Here is a 16747-nt window from a genome sequence, read left to right as displayed (position 1 = left end):
TTATTTTATAAATTCAACTTTTTTCGAAAGTTGAATATAGAAGGCATAAGACGTAGCGTAAGAACACCGACTTGATTCTTAAGTTAAATACGGAAGGTGGTCTGGCGGAAGTTACATATTTTACTTTATAACTTGTTAAATATGGATATTTTTCTTACACAAATGTATCGCTTCGCTTCAGAAGGACTTTATAAACCCCCGGAGCCGTGTGGAGTACGTTTATGATGGATGGATGTGGATGGAGACACTTTTTTTTTTTATTATCTCATACTCGTTTGGTAACGCATACTGCAATTATAAAGCTTTGAAGCGTCAGGATATTTATTAAAATATCTCTGATTGTGTTCATCAGAAAGAAGAAAGTCATCTTCACCTACAGTACAGACCAAAAGTTTGGAACCACTAAGATTTTTAATGTTTTTAAAAGAAGTTTCGTCTGCTCACCAAGGCTACATTTATTTAATTAAAAATACAGTAAAAAACAGTAATATTGTGAAATATTATTACAATTTAAAATAACTGTTTTCTATTTGAATATATTTCACAAAGTAATTTATTCCTGTGATGGCAAAGCTGAATTTTCAGCATCATTGCTCCAGTCTTCAGTGTCACATGATCCTTCAGAAATCATTCTATTATGCTGATCTGCTGCTCAAAAAACATTTAATGTGTACAATTGTACAAAATATTTGTGTACAATATTTTTTTCAGGATTATTTGATGAATAGAAAGTTCAAAAGAACAGTGTTTATCTAAAATCTAATCTTTTGTAACATTATAAATGTCTTTACTGCCACTTTTGATTGATTTAATGCATCCTTGCTGAATAAAAGTATTCATTTCTTTAATTTCTTTTCAAAAAAATAAAAATAAAAATTCTTACTGACCCCAAACTTTTTAACGGTAGTGTATAATGCTACAGAAGCTTTGTATTTCAGATAAATGCTGTTCTTTTGAACTTTCATCAAGGAATCCTGAAAAAAAAAAAACTGTTTTCAACATTGAAAATAATCATAAATGTTTATTGAGCAGCAGATCAGCATATTAGAATGATTTCTGAAGGATCATGTGACACTGAAGACTGGAGTAACGATGCTGAAAATTCAGCTTTGCATCACAGGAATAAATTACTTTGTCAAATATATTTAAATAGTACACAGTTATTTTAAATTGTAATAATATTTCACAATATTACTGTTTTTACTGTATTTTTGATTAAATAAATGTAGCCTTGGTGAGCAGATGAAACTTCTTCCAAACTTTTGGTCTGTACTGTATATGGGTTGAGGGTGAGTAAATCCTGGGGTAATGTTCATTTTAAATGAACTAATCCTTTAACAAGGATGCTTTAGCGATTGTTTAAAGACCATTTGGGAGAATACGTCAGAGTTACGTCACTGCAGTTGAGCGCGCATTGTGGTGGCAGAAAAACTGGTAAGAACAGGAGGAAAACAGGTGAAATGTTTTGTGCCTTTGGATCGGCTTTGGATGTAAGAATGCTCTTGTATTGATGCAGCTGTTACGCAGGAGGGCGGTAGTGCTGCAGTGTCTCTCAGTACGTTCAGCCTGTTGAAGCCAGATTCTCAAAACCGGACCTGAGTGCTGTACATTGCACCAGCAACAGCCAGGAACAGTATTCGTATATAAAAAAGAGGTTTCTTTACACCACATTAATGATTATTGGTCTATTTAGATGAGCCTAAAACATTCGATATTCTTGAAGCTTCTTTTTAGAATCGTTTCAGCACTAGACAGCGCCGCAGACGAGAACCGAGCGAGAGTCAAAACTTTACTGTGACACATACTTCGTTAGTAAGAAAAGTGTTATCTTTTATATTTGTTATAATAAAACACATAAAATCAGTAAAGAAATAGTCACAACTTTATTATTTCCATTTGATATAAAGTTTTTGCACATAATCCTCGCGGATGTCCTGGCACATATGGTAACCACGCCCTGTTTTTCTTTCTTTCTTTTTTAAATAATGCAACGTTTACGCGTTACAACTTTGCAGCCAGAAAGTAGAAAAGCCAGAAATGCAGGACGACGCTATAGTGCAATGTTCAACGTCTGTGAGACGACATGCAGACCACATTTATTTGTTATAGTGCAAGCTTTTTTCTGTTGTCAGCATTAAGTCTGAGAATGATTCAGTGGGCTATATAACACATTTAATTATGAATAAATTACTTCTCTTTAAATGTTTTGGTTCAACATACTTACCTGTTGATCAAACATTGCCTTAAAATTACACCAAAAAAATAAAAAAATAAAAAAAAATAAAAAATAATAATAATAAAATAATAAAAATTTCGTTAAGAAATGATGTCCGATTTCAAAACACTGCTTCATGAAGATTCAAAGCACAAATGAATCGGTGTATCGAATCATGATTCGGATCGCGTGTGATTCATTATGCTCCAATGCTTCCTGAAGCAGTGTTTTGAAATCGGCCATCACTAAATAAGTCGTTATTTTGTTGTTTTTGGCGCACCAAAAATATTCTCGTCGCTTTACAATATTAATATTGAACCACTGTACTCACATTAACTGATTTAAATATGTTTTTAGTACCTTTATGGATCTTGAGAGAGGAAGTGTCATTGCTCCCTATGGAGGCCTCACTCTGCTATCAGATCTTAATTTGTGTTCCGAAGATGAATGAAGGTCTTACGGGTGTAGAACGGCATGAGGGTGAGTAATAAATTACATTATTTTCATTTTTGGGTGAACTAACCCTTTAAGTTTCAGAGGGGGTGTACTCATTTATGCTGTGCACTGTATATATTGTTATATTCTTGATATTAAAAATGTTCACTGTAATTTAAAAGCCCGGTGTAATCAAGTAAAAATTGAACCAAGGTCATAATTCATTAACCCTTTAAAGCCTGAAATATGATAAATTAATTTCAGAAATTTAAATTATCAAAAAAAATCTAAAGAGAGACAGAGAGATTGCATATGTGCTTTATGTTTTGTAAATGGAACATTTTATTGAACCTGTATAATTAGATAAACTATTTTAAAAAAAGAGAGAGAGAGAAAGATAGAGAGAGAGAGAGTTTGCATGAGCTTTATGTTTTGTATCATATTTGATAGATCAGGCTTTTTTGGCTTATTTAGTTTCATATGAGAGAATATGGAGCTCACACTTGAGGAGGAAAAAACACCTCAGTTTTATTCTGGTTAGAAATATGCAATTTGGTGCAGTTGCTGATATTTATACAGACAAAAATTAAGTGAAATACTTGTAATGTAAATCAATGAGATCTTTATAACAGCAGACTTATAAACATCAGATATAAATATCAGTGGTCACTCTATATGTCCCAGTAATACTGTATGTCTTATTAAGATGATATTTAAATGCTTAGTTTTGTGATCGTAGCTATGGAGTATTCATTGCTGGGAGAAAAAATAATATGATTGAGAGATGTACAAATAAACGTTCCTCAAAATACATTTTATACATTTTAACATGATTTTTTCAAAAAATGATGTATAATCAAGTAAACCTGAAGTTGCTTCAGTCCAGTAAATGTTCATTTTGAAATATTTACTAACAAAAATGTTATTCTTATGTTTACTTTATAAAACTCAGCAAAGATTTCACAGCAAAAAAAAAAAAAAAAAGAATTATAGAATTATAGAATTTAGAATTTACTAAGATGCCTTTTTCTTGCTAACAAAGTATGAACTTTCAACCAGACGACAGAAGGCATGTAGACTCAACATTGGGTTGTTTTTTTACCCCAACCGTTGGGCTACACATTTGTCACAATTACCTTGTCTCTGTTTTCATGGACTCTTATTTTGAAATGTATTTTGGTCTGTGTTCAGTTCCTGTGGTTTTAGTTCCTGTTTCCAACTTTATCTTGTTGGTTTCTGTAGTTAACCTTGTTTGTTACCATGACAACTAATCTCCTACACCTGTCCTTCATTTAGCCTTTTGTCATCTTGTGTATGTAAACCCTCAGTTATCTTCTGTTTTTCGTCTTGTGTTAATGTTTTGTGCTGGTGTTTCTTGTGTTTATTAAATGTGATTTCATCGTTCATCTGCGGCAAGCCTCTTTCATCTGGATTATCAAATCAAGCCAGTACGTGACAATATTGGTTTACTAGTAGTTGGGTTTTTAACCCAGCATCATTAAAGGATAGTTCACCCAAAAATGAAAACTCTGTCATCATTTACTCACCCTCAAGTTGTTCCAAGCCTGTATGAATTTCTTTCTTCTGTTGAACACAAAGGAAGATATTTGGAAGAATGTCAGTAACCAAACAGATCTCGCCCCCCATTAACTACCACAGTGGGAAAAATAATGGAAGTCAATGGAAGGCGAGATCTGTTTGGTTACTGACATTCTTCCAAATATCTTCCTTTGTGTTCAACAGAAGAAAGAAATTCATACAGGCTTGGAACAACTTGAGGGTTAGTAAATGACAGAATTTTCATTTGTGGGTGAACTATCCCTTTAAGTGAGTGGGCTTACTGGCAGCAGGGCCCTTGAAGGGTAACAGAAGAGCTGAAAATGATGCCCCCTGGGGCAAGAATACCCCCCACCCACAGTCCAACCCCAAAAACACCCCCCAGAATTGGCACAGGAGGGTCCAAGTGGCATGTTGTACATAATGTAGGTTATATTATTATAAGTTGCAAGTTTTATAATTTTGTAATGCTTAATATTTGAAACAACCCAATGAATTCATTAAAAATCTTACCCTTTGGGGATATGACGGTATTTACAAATTATTTTTAAGGATAATCTTTTCAAGAATTTGATTTGCCTTATAGAACAAGAAAAAACATAAGAACATTCTTAAGAAGTAATACAAAATATTCTTAACTTTTTCTAAGAAGAAAAGAAGAAAATAGGCTAGCAGTTCAGAAGAATTTTATTTTTAAGAATGTTTTATGAATCCGGCCTGATCGCTAACATGCCTAAATTGGCCTGTGAATCTTATAAAAGTGCGAAACCGTTTACATCATTAACTCTTTACTAATCTCATTTATTTGATTTGGAAATTAAACATATACTCTCAGATATAAACCACATCAGATAAAATGGAACATTCTCAGAACTTTGGATAATTTTGGTGCAGAAATGTTTGGTAATTCTGAGCAAACTTTCTTATACAAACATTATTACAATGTTTGGTCAGGTCTTTAAAGAGGTCAGGTCTTTAGTTGGATGGTCCCCTAATGTTTTTAAATGTTTCAGAACATTCAGTGAAATTTCAACGGTAACATTCATATTTGCAAAATTTATAAAATGGAATGTTCACTTGACCAAAAAAACAAAACAAAAACAAAAAAGTATTTAAAAACTGGAGGTTTTGAATATTTATGGGGATAGTTCACCCAAAAATGAAAATTTGATGTTTATCTGCTTACCCCCAGTGCATCCAAGATGTAGATGACTTTTTTTCTTCAGTCGAACGCAAATTATGATTTTTAACTGCAACCGCTGCCGTCTGTCAGTCAAATAATAGCAGTGATTGGGAACTTGAACAATAAGAGTCGAAAAAACTTCCATAGACAAATCCAAATTAAACCCTGCGGCTCGTGACGACACATTAATGTCCTAAGACACGAAACGATCGGTTTGTGCGAGAAAACGAACAGTATTTATATCATTTTTTACCTCTAATACACCACTATGTCCAACTTCGTTCAGCTTCCAGTTAGTGAGGTCTGATCGCGCTCTGACAGCGGAAGTGATGTCTCGCGCTCATTGAAGTATATGGGCGAGACATCACTTCCGTCTTCAGAACGCGTTTTTTGACCTCACTAACAGGAAGCTGAACGAAGTTGGACATAGTGGTGTATTAGAGGTAAAAATTATATAAATAATGTTCGGTTTCTCGCACAAACCGATCGTTTCGTGTCTTAGGACATTAATGTGTCGTCACAAGCTGCAGGTGTTAATTTTGATTTGTCTAAGCAAGTTTTATTTACTGTTATAGTTGAAGTTCCCATCTACTGCTATTATTTGACTGACAGACGGCAGCGGTTGCAGTTAAAAATCATAATTTGCGTTCGACTGAAGAAAAAAAGTCACCTACATCTTGGATGCACTGGGGGTAAGCAGATAAACATCAAATTTTCATTTTTGGGTGAACTATCCCTTTAATGGGAACATTAGCAAAATGTTCTTGCAACATTTGTTAGCTGAGACGGACCATCAGTAATCTAAAATGTAAATAACGTGTCGTGTTGCACACGAGGACAGAACATCATTTGCAACAGAGGAAAACTGAAGCATTGTGACAGCGTTGTGACAACATTCACCAAACCACAAATTATAATTTTTAAGCTTTTCTGCTTGTTGTCTCACAACGTTGTAATAAGGTTATCTGCATTAAGATAAAATTCTGTGTTTGCATTTACATTGCCGACATTCAGTGACGTTGTTTACAATAAAATTTAACACAAAATGTATAGGCCTAGCCTATATCCTTATGAATGGATCATTTTAAAAAACTAATACTTGAATGGGGTGCACAATACTTTGGCTTCATTCACCGAGGGCCCCCTTTGTGCACCTCCCCCCACTCTAGGCGAATGGTACACTCCAAAGAGACGGAGCATGTGAATCAAAATGAAAACACTGAGTGCCATCAGATATACACTAGAAAGAAAGGAAATCCGGAGGGATGTTATAAAGGCAGGTTTATCATGATCCCGAATCAGTTTGAAAGCATCTGGACTTGTTTAAACAAATTATGTGAACCAGTTCCATAGGCTTAACATCGTGACACACCAGTTGTCTTGTTAGATCCCAAACCGGATTCTGAATGCTTCGGAATGGGAAAAACCTTCGCCACAAAGGATGCTAAAACTGAGTTATCAGCGCTTTGTGTGAGCAGTTAAAAACACTGATCTCGAGCCGTGACAACGGTAAGTTTTGTTATACGCCCTTTGTTATTCAAGAATTTGCGCTGTTAACGTAATCAAAGAAGTTTGCAGACCGTGATATATCGTTTAAAAATAATAATAATTCAATTACATTTCAAGAGTACTGCTGGTAATGCTAAACACTATAAGGTTATGCTATATATATTGGAGGGTTTGTCCAGTCCTTTGTCCACAATGCGTTTGATTACGATGGACAGAATTACGTTGTTAAAAGAGAAAAATGCTTTTAAGAATATTGTCTCAAAGATGTTTTCTGCCATTTTTATCTATACGCGCTAACATTTTTCCCCCCAGCGTATTTGTTGTCGTTGAGCCATTGTTCAGCCCATTGTGTGTGTCCTTTTGTTTCTCGCGCTGTGTACATTATGCCGTGTGGGGTTGTTGTTTTTCTCCTATAGTGCACATAACAGCTGAGTACTGTGTCATGGGAGCAGCAACAAGCTGCAGTCACAATAGGCACTGCTTTAGTGTTTGCCTGGTTGTGTTTTTCACGAACACTTATTAAGGGATCCTCCGTGAAAACAAGCGGGATTAATCGCGTGTTCGATAGCTGTGGAACAAGTCACGTGCTCCTCACGACAGAACTCGCTTATTGTTTTGTTTTGGCGTCAATGTTGTGATCCTGTACCCACTCTTTACTAGTAAAATATTTCTAAGTAGACGATTCGCAACGTTATTTTAAAGGATTAGTTCACTTTCAAATTCAAATTTCCTGATAATTTACTCACCCCCAAGTCATCCAAGATGTTCATGTCTTTCTTTCTTCAGTCGAAAAGAAATTAACATTTTTGATGAAAACATTCCAGGATTTTTCTCCTTATAATGAACTTCAATGGAGCACAAACAGTTGAAGGTCAAAATTACAGTTTCAGTGCAGCTTCAAAGCGTTCTACACGATCCCAGACGAGAAATAAGGGTCTTATCTAGAGAAACCATTGCTCATTTTCTAAAAAAAAAAAAAGTAAATTATGTACGTTTTAACCATAAATGCTCATCTTGAACTAGTTCTCTTCTTCTTCTCTATTTGTATTGCAGCAGTGTAGACACTGTCCTCCTCAGGTCAAAGTTTGAACTAAATTATTGTATACTATATGCTAGTGCAAGTAAATAACAATTAGTTCAAACTTTGACTTGTGGGGGGCAGTAATACACTTCGCATTGTCTACACTGCTGTAATTTTAATAGAGAAGAAGAAGAGAGCTAGTTCAAGACGTGGTTAAAAAGTTTATAATTTAAAAAAAAAAAAATTGAAAATGAGTGATGGTTTCTCTAGATAAGACCCTTATTTCTCGTCTGGGGTCGTGTAGAACGCTTTGAAGCTGCATTTATACTAATTTTGACCTTCAACCGTTTGGGCTCCATTGAAGTCCACTAAGGAGAAAAATCCTGGAATGTTTTCATCAAAACCCATTTCTTTTCAACTGAAGAAAGAAGGACATTAACATCTTGGATGACATGAGGGTGAGTAATTTATTGGAGTAGTTTATTTGTGTAACTTATTGGGTAAAATTCTGTAATGATGCCCACAAATTGCCTGAAACAAGTCTGTGAAATGTTCAGTTTAAGATGTGACTAGATGCTGCTGATAGATGTGGTCAATGATTTGAATAATTTGAAAAATGAGAAAATAATGGGTGTGAACCCACACTCTTCAAATGTCATGTTAAAGAACTCAATTCAATGGTTTGAAAGCAGTAGCCTAGTTTCTCAGACTTTTGACAACATTATTGTATGTTGTCTATATTTTCAGCAGCTGGGTTTGACTCCTGCTCTTTGAAATGGCTCTCAGGAAAGGCTTTTGGTTTAGACATGTAGTGTTGAAAACCTTGGATTCTGCATACCTTTTTCAGACCTAATCTATTGCTGCTAATTTCAATGATATTTGAAGTTAAAATATTTAGAGTGCATGTATTGAAAGAGTTTGCATCCTCCTTGTATTAGGTTGCTTTCTATCTCTACACTGTGGGAAAAAAAATACAATTTTCAAAGTTGTTTTACAAGAAAATCCATTTCAGTCTTTCTACTGCAAAGTTCATGCTTAATTCAATGTGTTACTTGTTTCTTTTGAATTATTTGTGAAATTTACTAGCAATTTCTGAGTGAAAATTGTTTCAAAGTAAATCATTCTACATTTATTTTTCAGTGTATGTAAATGAGTGTTATGTAACTTTTTTGGGGGCAGATTTCTGTTTTGGACAAAATGGGATTTCACATCAATAATTAAAAAGAGTATCTATATTTTTTGATGGAAAACAGAGCTTTTATTTTAAAAACAACAACAAACACTTGAAAACCTTCTAAAAGCTTTTATTGCTGCCCTGATTTACTGCACACCTCTAATGTGCCATAGAGAATTAATGTATTCTACGACTGGCCATTGTCCAACCACCCATCCATTATAAAACATTTGTGAACAAGGACACTAAGCTTTCCCCCCCCACAAACAGGAAAGCATGACTTTGTAAAGAAAATACTGTTAAAAAAGTAACAGTAAGTCATCTGGCACAGTTGTGTGAAACACTGCACAAAAAAAAATTGAGGTTAAAAAATGGGTGGGTTGGAAAAAGTGTGAAGAGAGTGAACTTGTATGAAAGCCAAGTGCTGTTTTCCGTAATGATGACTATTATGTAATAATAGATGGATGGAGGAAGCAGCAGAGCCCCTCGGAGATCCATGTCTAATTGAGTCAGGCTGCAGCACACCAAACATTTTTGTATTTGAGGGAGAGTGGAAGCTCTAAAGAGAGATAGTGATGCAGAGAATGAATAGATTTGGGTACTGCAGAAAGAAGAACCCGTGATTATAGGCCAGACCGGGGAGAACAGAAAGAGACATGTAGAGAGGTGAGTGGGAGAGCAAGAAAAAAGTCAATGATAAATCCATTAATCCATTTCACAGCAGTCGTAGTTTCTCCATGCAGCAACACTTGAGACTTTCTGAAGCTGGGCATATTAACCAATCATAAAATCAATAAGACTATAAGTATTCAATTCTAAAACATTTTTAAAATCATATTCATGTGAGGATCATTTGCAGAAAAATGCTTTTTGAGTGAGAAGAACATTTTTCCAGTATAAAGAAGCTTTAGTGCAATGGAAAGGTTCAATGGATGGTAAAGGTTCTTCATGAAACCATCAATGCCAATAAACAACCTTTTATTTATAGAGTGTATACTGTTCACAAGAGGCAAGAAATTTTCATGCAGTTTGTCTGCAATCCTTTTTGTGACAATGGATTTTCCATTATGTCCACTGTCTCTTTTGTTCGGGCTGTTCCTGCACTGGTCTAGAATTAGCTTTCCGTTCTTATCTCATATTTGTCTCCGATCCATTTTTCTACCTTCTGCAAGCATCATGTCTTTGTGCGTGTGAAAGAATACCGTCAGATTGTAATTGTCTGATAGGCACATCACTCATCATCTTTTATACATCCTTGGCTTTTAAAAGATTTTGGATGCCTCTATAAGCTTGTACTCCATATGATACATTAGAGCAGATGTTTGGTGAGTCATGTAATGATATGAGAGCCAGGGAAATATTCCCCAGTGCATATTGTACATCTATCTACCGATCCTCTGCCACGCTATTGAGATTTATGGTTTGAATTATGCACCACCCTGTGTTCTTTGCTGTGGATGTGAGAGATGGGTGTCTGTCTTTGTTTGGTTTCACAATGTTCTCTCGAGTAAAGAGGAAAAAAAAAGAGGTATTGAGCTTGAACTGGAGTAATTTTATCACTTTATCCCATCTTTCATATATTCCCCTCAGCTGCATTTATAAAGTATAGTTTCTGAAAACTTCATTTATCAATTGGAGTCAAATTCAAAGCTTCTTAATAGGTCAGCAGATGGTTTATGCAACAGATGACGGTTAAGCTAATGTTTGCTTGTAGACTCTGGTGTTGATTTGTAGTCGTCATGTTGGACTTGGCTGAGGAGGAACGCTTTAATCTGAGAAAAGCCAATTTAGATCTTCATCTCTCTCTCTCTCTCTCATCCCCAGTGAAAATCACTGGAGGAATCACTTCAGAGAAGAGAAATGGGCATTTATATCTTGAAGATGTTGCTGGATTTGGCATTGGTGTTAGTTAAGGAGTTGTAATAAAGGGTAGAATAAAATATAGTGACAAAAGAGGCTAATTCATCCTCCTGGTGCATTGTATCATTAAAGTCAACATGAAATGGATTGTGATAACATTTTCTTCCCTATTGTGATGTATATATCTGAAACAGCTTCTTGAACAAAAAAAAATGCAGAGCAGGATTAGATTGTGTCCATTATTAGTTTGACAGGAAAGGAAGATATTTTTATCAAACATTATGAGGGAACATGAATTTAACCCTGTAAAGCCTGGCATATAAAATAATCTCTTTATTTTTTAAAAAAAAATATAACAGTTTATTTAACTTTAGACCAAAGTGATATCATGTATTTTTTAATGAAAGTGTCGTTCTACCACATGTATATTTAGCTACGTTTCCATAGACACTGAAACGTACAATATTAATGCACTGACAGCACTAAAACATAATTTATTTACGTGTGAACGAGCAAATGTGTACAAATCCTTATGAATGCCACAATTTTAATATTCATAAATATTTTTATTTTATTGTATTCAGTTGTCATATCAATGACATTGTCACATTTATTAAATGCAGTTTACTCCTCTGCTTTATATGAAACAACATTTCACTCTGTTCTGTGTGACATCTGTGTGATGTGCAAGGATAAATAATTTATAATAAACACTGCAGTTTTAATTTCATGATGCCTTTCAAATTTGTCTGACTAAATTTCATTTTCCCCATTGATTTCTTCTAATTTATTATTATGCCCATCTGTGACATTGCCTTAAATTTTAGCCTCAAAAGCTCAGAGGTCTTTATAAGCTGGATTCGGCAAAAAGCGCATGATCTTAACACACAAACGGGGCTGTTCTTTTCATGTGCTGAACCATTTTATTAACTTTTTTAATCTGGATGCTATTTTCTGGCTGCAAGGGATAGTGACACACTTAATGTATATATTTTGTATCTTAAAGGTGCCCTAGAAGCCCTTTTCAAAAGATGTAATATAAGTCTAAGGTGTCCCCTGAATGTGTCTGTGAGGTTTCAGCTTAAAATACCCCATAGATTTTTTTTAATTAAACTTTTAATTTTGAGCCATCATTAAATATGCACCGATTCAGGCTGCAGCCCCTTTAAATCTCCCACTCCCTGCCCCCGCAAGCTCTCGACAGCCTTAAACAGCAAACACAAAGTTCGCACAGCTAATATAACCCTCAGAATGGATCATTACAAAGTGTTTGTCATGCAGCATGTCTAATCGCGCAAGTATGGTATTTATTTGGATGTTTACATTTTGATTCTGAATGAGTTTGATATATGCTCCGTGGCTAACGTCTAATGCTACACTGTTGGAGAGATTTATAAAGAATGAAGTTGTGTTTATGAATTATACAGACTGCAAGTGTTTAAAAATGAAAATAGCGACGGCTCTTGTCTCTGTGAATACAGTAAGAAACGATGGTAACTTTAACCACATTTAACAGTACATTAGCAACATGCTAACAAAACGTTTAGAAAGACAATTAACAAACATCACTAAAAATATCATGATATCATGGATCATGTCAGTTATTATTGCTCCATCTGCCATTTTTCGCTATTATCCTTGCTTGCTTACCTAGTCTGATGATTCAGCTGTGCTCATCCAGACGTTTTGCCCTTGTTTAATGCCTTGAACATGGGCTGGCATATGAATGATCCCGACTGTTACGTAACAGTCGGTGTTATGTTGACATTCGCCTGTTCTTCTGAGGTCTTCTAAACAAATGAGATTTATATAAGAAGGAGGAAACAATGGAGTTTGAGACTCACTGTATGTCATTTCCATGTACTGAACTCTTGTTATTCATCTATGCCAAGGTAAATTAAATTTTTTCATTCAATGGCACCTTTAAATTCCTCCATATTTCTCTCAGTAGATAGTTCTTTATCTACAGTTCCTGCTTCTTTTCCATTTATATTTTCTAGATTTTGTACATGGCGGATAGCACCCTCTCTTACCTCAGGCCTGTCTTTACTCTATCCACTTCTGCTCCAGTGGACTGTCAGAGACTCTGTTCAGAGCCAAGCCAAGAATAGCTCAATAGATGCTCTGTATCATCCCCAAGAGCAGCCTGGGAAAATCACCAAAGCATTTGATTTGGACACAAAGTCAGTGGCAGAGGTCACCCAGCACTTTTAAAAGCTCGTTTTGTTTATATGTGTGTGTGTGCATAAGAATATGCTTGCCCCAGATGTGTATTAGGACAAATGTAATGTGAAGCCAAAGCTCCGGCGTAATTACGTTATGTACTCACTTCATTTGTTTGCTCAGATTTACATGCTAATGACCGATTGTGCCTGAGGCCCATTGATTACAGATCCACCCACAGCACAATCAAGAGCAATCAGCGGTAAAAGGACCCCTAATGAAACAATGAAAATGATGAACAGCAGATGACGATGAATTGTCAGAGCAGAAGGGTGAAATGCCTCTGCTTTTGGTCTTTGTTTTTTTTCTTAGGCTTTTCTTGCTATGTATTCTTTGAAGTCTCTAGCTTTTATCGCAAACCTAAGAAAACCTTTGTCCTGTCTGTGAAAAAAAAGTGCAGTGAGTTTGGAGGGGTTCATTCAGGGGCCTCCCAGCTTGACTGTGTGCCAAGAGCATAGAGTGCTCTGTTAGCCCCCATGCTGATGCAATGTTCCTTTTTGAAAATGTTAGATTGGTGTGTTCCAGACTTCCACTCTATAGCATTTCGAACAGTACAGGGCTGGTGTGTCCTTGTGTAGTTGAGAAGGCCAGTTATAATCTGATGTCAGCTGCATTGGCTGGCTCTAAGGTGGTGATTATGTTGCTAATGATGATTGCACTCATAATGACATCAGTAAGACACACACACACAGTCCAACCAAAAATGAAAATGTTGTCATCATTTACTCAACCTCAAGTTGTTCCAAACCTGTATGAGTTTCTTTCTTCTGTTGAACACAAAAGAAGATATTTTGAAGAATGTTTGTAACCAAACAGTTGACGGTAGCCGTTGACTATAGTATTTTTTCATACTATGGAAGTCAATGGCTACAACAGCACTGCTCAGACATTCCACAACCTGACAAACACTGATTCAACATGTTCAATCAGCAGATGACAGTCATCAACAGAAGCAACACACTGATCTGACAAAACCCAATAAAGTGTCTGTTGCCATTTGTCTGTCTGTCGGTGCAGTATGAATTGGCCAAATGAAGATATTTTTAATAAAATATCAGATAATTTTGTTCCTCAGAGGACAAAACTTTGACACTTCAAAATTCATTGTAAAATATTGTCAACAGAATTACAATCCTCATTGGTTCCTGGCTTCAAGCAAGCAAGTTTGAGCTTCTGTTTACCATATTTGGTGTGCTCTATGTATGTGCATCGATCAGTGTTTATATGTGAATTAGAGTTGCACAATTAATCAAATTTCTAATCACCATTACGATTACGATTACGGATGCCTTGATTTCATAATTGTTTAAAGGCGTGATTGCAAAATCAAATCAATTTTCATTATTCTGTGTGCTTAAGAGGTATGTTTAGAGCATGTTACTTTGTGAGAGGTGAATCAAGACTACTTTAGAGTGTAAAAGGTCTAACCCAGCACACAAGGAACTACCAGTGATGTAAGTGGTCGAACAAATGTGAAACACCAGCACCCACCATTTTTAAAAAGCAGTGTACACAGCCTATATAACTCTACAAACATGGATAATAGTGATAGATGGACCTTTCTACCTGACGCTAAGAAGAAAATCCAGCACAACTTTGAGCAGACCAAGCGAAACATCAGCTAGCGACATTGGGCATCAACCATATGGCAAAAGCTAATACTCTTTCATATATTGTGTACTTTTTTTGTATAACAGTTCTATCTAATAACATATTAGACTGTTGAACAGATCGTAAAGTAATGAAGATGAAGAATGTGAGCACTGGGTGCTCAGGCTCTGGCTGAGCTGTTCTCGGCGCCGTCAAAATAAAGTCACAACAACAAGTGCAGTTTACGTCACTTCAGAGTTCCTACTGGCGGTGCGAATGCAACCAGGAAAATGCCACTAGGGGAACATTAGTTCTCGGAGAACCCCCCTGGTGCTAGTTCTTATAACTTAGGGTGCTTTCACACCTGCCTCATTTAGTTCGGTTGAATCACATTAGATTTTGTTATCCTCCTTGGTGCTGTTCATTTGGGCAGGTGTGAATGCAACAATTGCACTTGGGTGCGCACCAAAAGTGCACCAAAAGCGCACCAAAAGCGGTTCGCTTGAGATGTGAAAGCAATCCGAACCAACAAATCAAACGATATCATAATTCATAATGGAAAATGTGTTATAAAAAGCAGTAGTGTCCGATTCTGACAAGCTACGCAATATCGCGTTCATTTTCGCAGATGAATCGCCTTCGATAATGAACGTGATATTGCGTGGCTTGTCAGTGATCTACGGCTCTGTCTATTAAATGCCGCTCCATTTGAAAGCAGGTGATGGCGATTTAGCGGTAATCAGGGAACCAGCTTTACTGACGAAATGCGCGTGACAATCTCATGCGATATATCGCCCAGCCCTAGTCTTTTCATCTTAAATGTTTTGTAATTGTGCTTCTCCGTGCTGTCCCGACGAAGCCTTCATTCCCGTTCTACTTGCATTATAACATTCATATATGGTCTCGACACAGCCCAAAGACTATAGAATACTACAAAGGACGTGTCACTCGTATTGTTTTGAATGGGAGAAAGTGTGACGCGCAATATGGCGGAATAAGTCCCGCCTTCTAAATAAGAGCCAATCGCCGACTGGTAAAGTCATCGCGTCACTTCAGCGGCCGTTAGAATCACCGGTTTCTATAGAAACAGTCAGACGCGCGCCTCCAAAGAGATGCGCATTTAGGTCTGCGCATTAGCTTGATCCAGCCTGAAAAATACAGTTGTTTTTTTTTTTTTGTCATGATTCGAGCGTTTAGAAACTAAATTTATGAGCCGGTTGTTGTTAGATTTCATTGGTGATTTCAAATATTAATGTAATGTTTCCCCATTCAAAGAGATTGCATGATGCCCAGGATGCCCGAGAGGCGTTTCAAAGATGGCCGCCAAGTGAAATGACTTGCCTTAAAGGGACTTTGACACAGCCTACTAGACAGCGCCGGGAGATCCAGAGAGAACGTGTTTGAATTTGCTGCAGCATTAATACGAATTGTAGTAAATAATTTGACAGCGGGAATGATGGCTACATTCGTATAGTGTTTTGGTCTCGACAGTTATAAATAAAACCACAATAAGCTCATGGAGTGAACTTGTCAATCATTTTGATGAGTGACAATGGAGAAAACTGACCAATAAGAGGGCAGTTGTACTCTCATGTGACTTGCATAGACACATTTTGGTACGCTTGCCGTGTGAAAGCGAACTGAACCAAGAAAATGCAACATTGTAACAAATTTAGTCCCTGTTTCGGAACAAAACAAATGATCCATAGGTGTGAAAACACCTTAAGTTCCAAGAACAACATGGTGTGAAAGTCCCTATTATTATTACATGCATATGTTTATTTTATTTTCTTTAAAGAAGAAATCAAACCAATGTATTGTTGACATTTGAGGCTTAAAGGGATAGTTCACCCAAAAATGAAAATTCTGTCATCATTTACTCACCCCTCAATTAGGTCCAAACTTGTATGAATTTCTTTCTTCTGCTGAACACAAAGGAAGATATTTGGAAGAATGTCAGTAACCAAACAGATCTCGCCC

At 36.2% G+C, this 16747-nt stretch overlaps 2 protein-coding genes across 4 annotated transcripts in view; one reads left to right on the top strand and one right to left on the bottom strand.

Annotated features, from left to right (window-relative positions):
- LOC137036114 (myc box-dependent-interacting protein 1) overlaps positions 1-13037 on the bottom strand; it is a 33756-nt gene extending 20719 nt beyond the window's left edge. The window contains exons 1-2 of one of the 2 annotated variants that reach the window (XM_067410094.1): positions 12988-13037; positions 12605-12744 (exon numbers count right to left, since the gene is read on the bottom strand). Coding sequence is in view for 1 of the 2 variants with exons in the window: in XM_067410093.1 (XP_067266194.1) it covers positions 7646-7669 (24 nt within the window). In the remaining variant the exon portion in view is untranslated. Of the gene's footprint in view, positions 1-7645; positions 7720-12604; positions 12745-12987 lie in introns of those variants that run through there. The other variant, XM_067410093.1, reaches the window with a different exon arrangement.
- The window catches only part of tmem198aa (transmembrane protein 198aa), a 34798-nt gene continuing 20678 nt past the window's right edge, over positions 2628-16747 (top strand). Inside the window, exon 1 of one of the 2 annotated variants that reach the window (XM_067410097.1) lies at positions 2628-2695. The gene's annotated coding sequence lies outside the window, so the exon portion shown is untranslated. Of the gene's footprint in view, positions 2696-6777; positions 6900-16747 lie in introns of those variants that run through there. The other variant, XM_067410095.1, reaches the window with a different exon arrangement.

The sequence above is a fragment of the Chanodichthys erythropterus genome, chromosome 14, assembly GCF_024489055.1.
Source record: "Chanodichthys erythropterus isolate Z2021 chromosome 14, ASM2448905v1, whole genome shotgun sequence".
Lineage (NCBI taxonomy): Eukaryota > Metazoa > Chordata > Actinopteri > Cypriniformes > Xenocyprididae > Chanodichthys > Chanodichthys erythropterus.
Note: the sequence above shows the minus strand (reverse complement) of the source record. Positions and strands in the feature narration are given on the sequence as shown.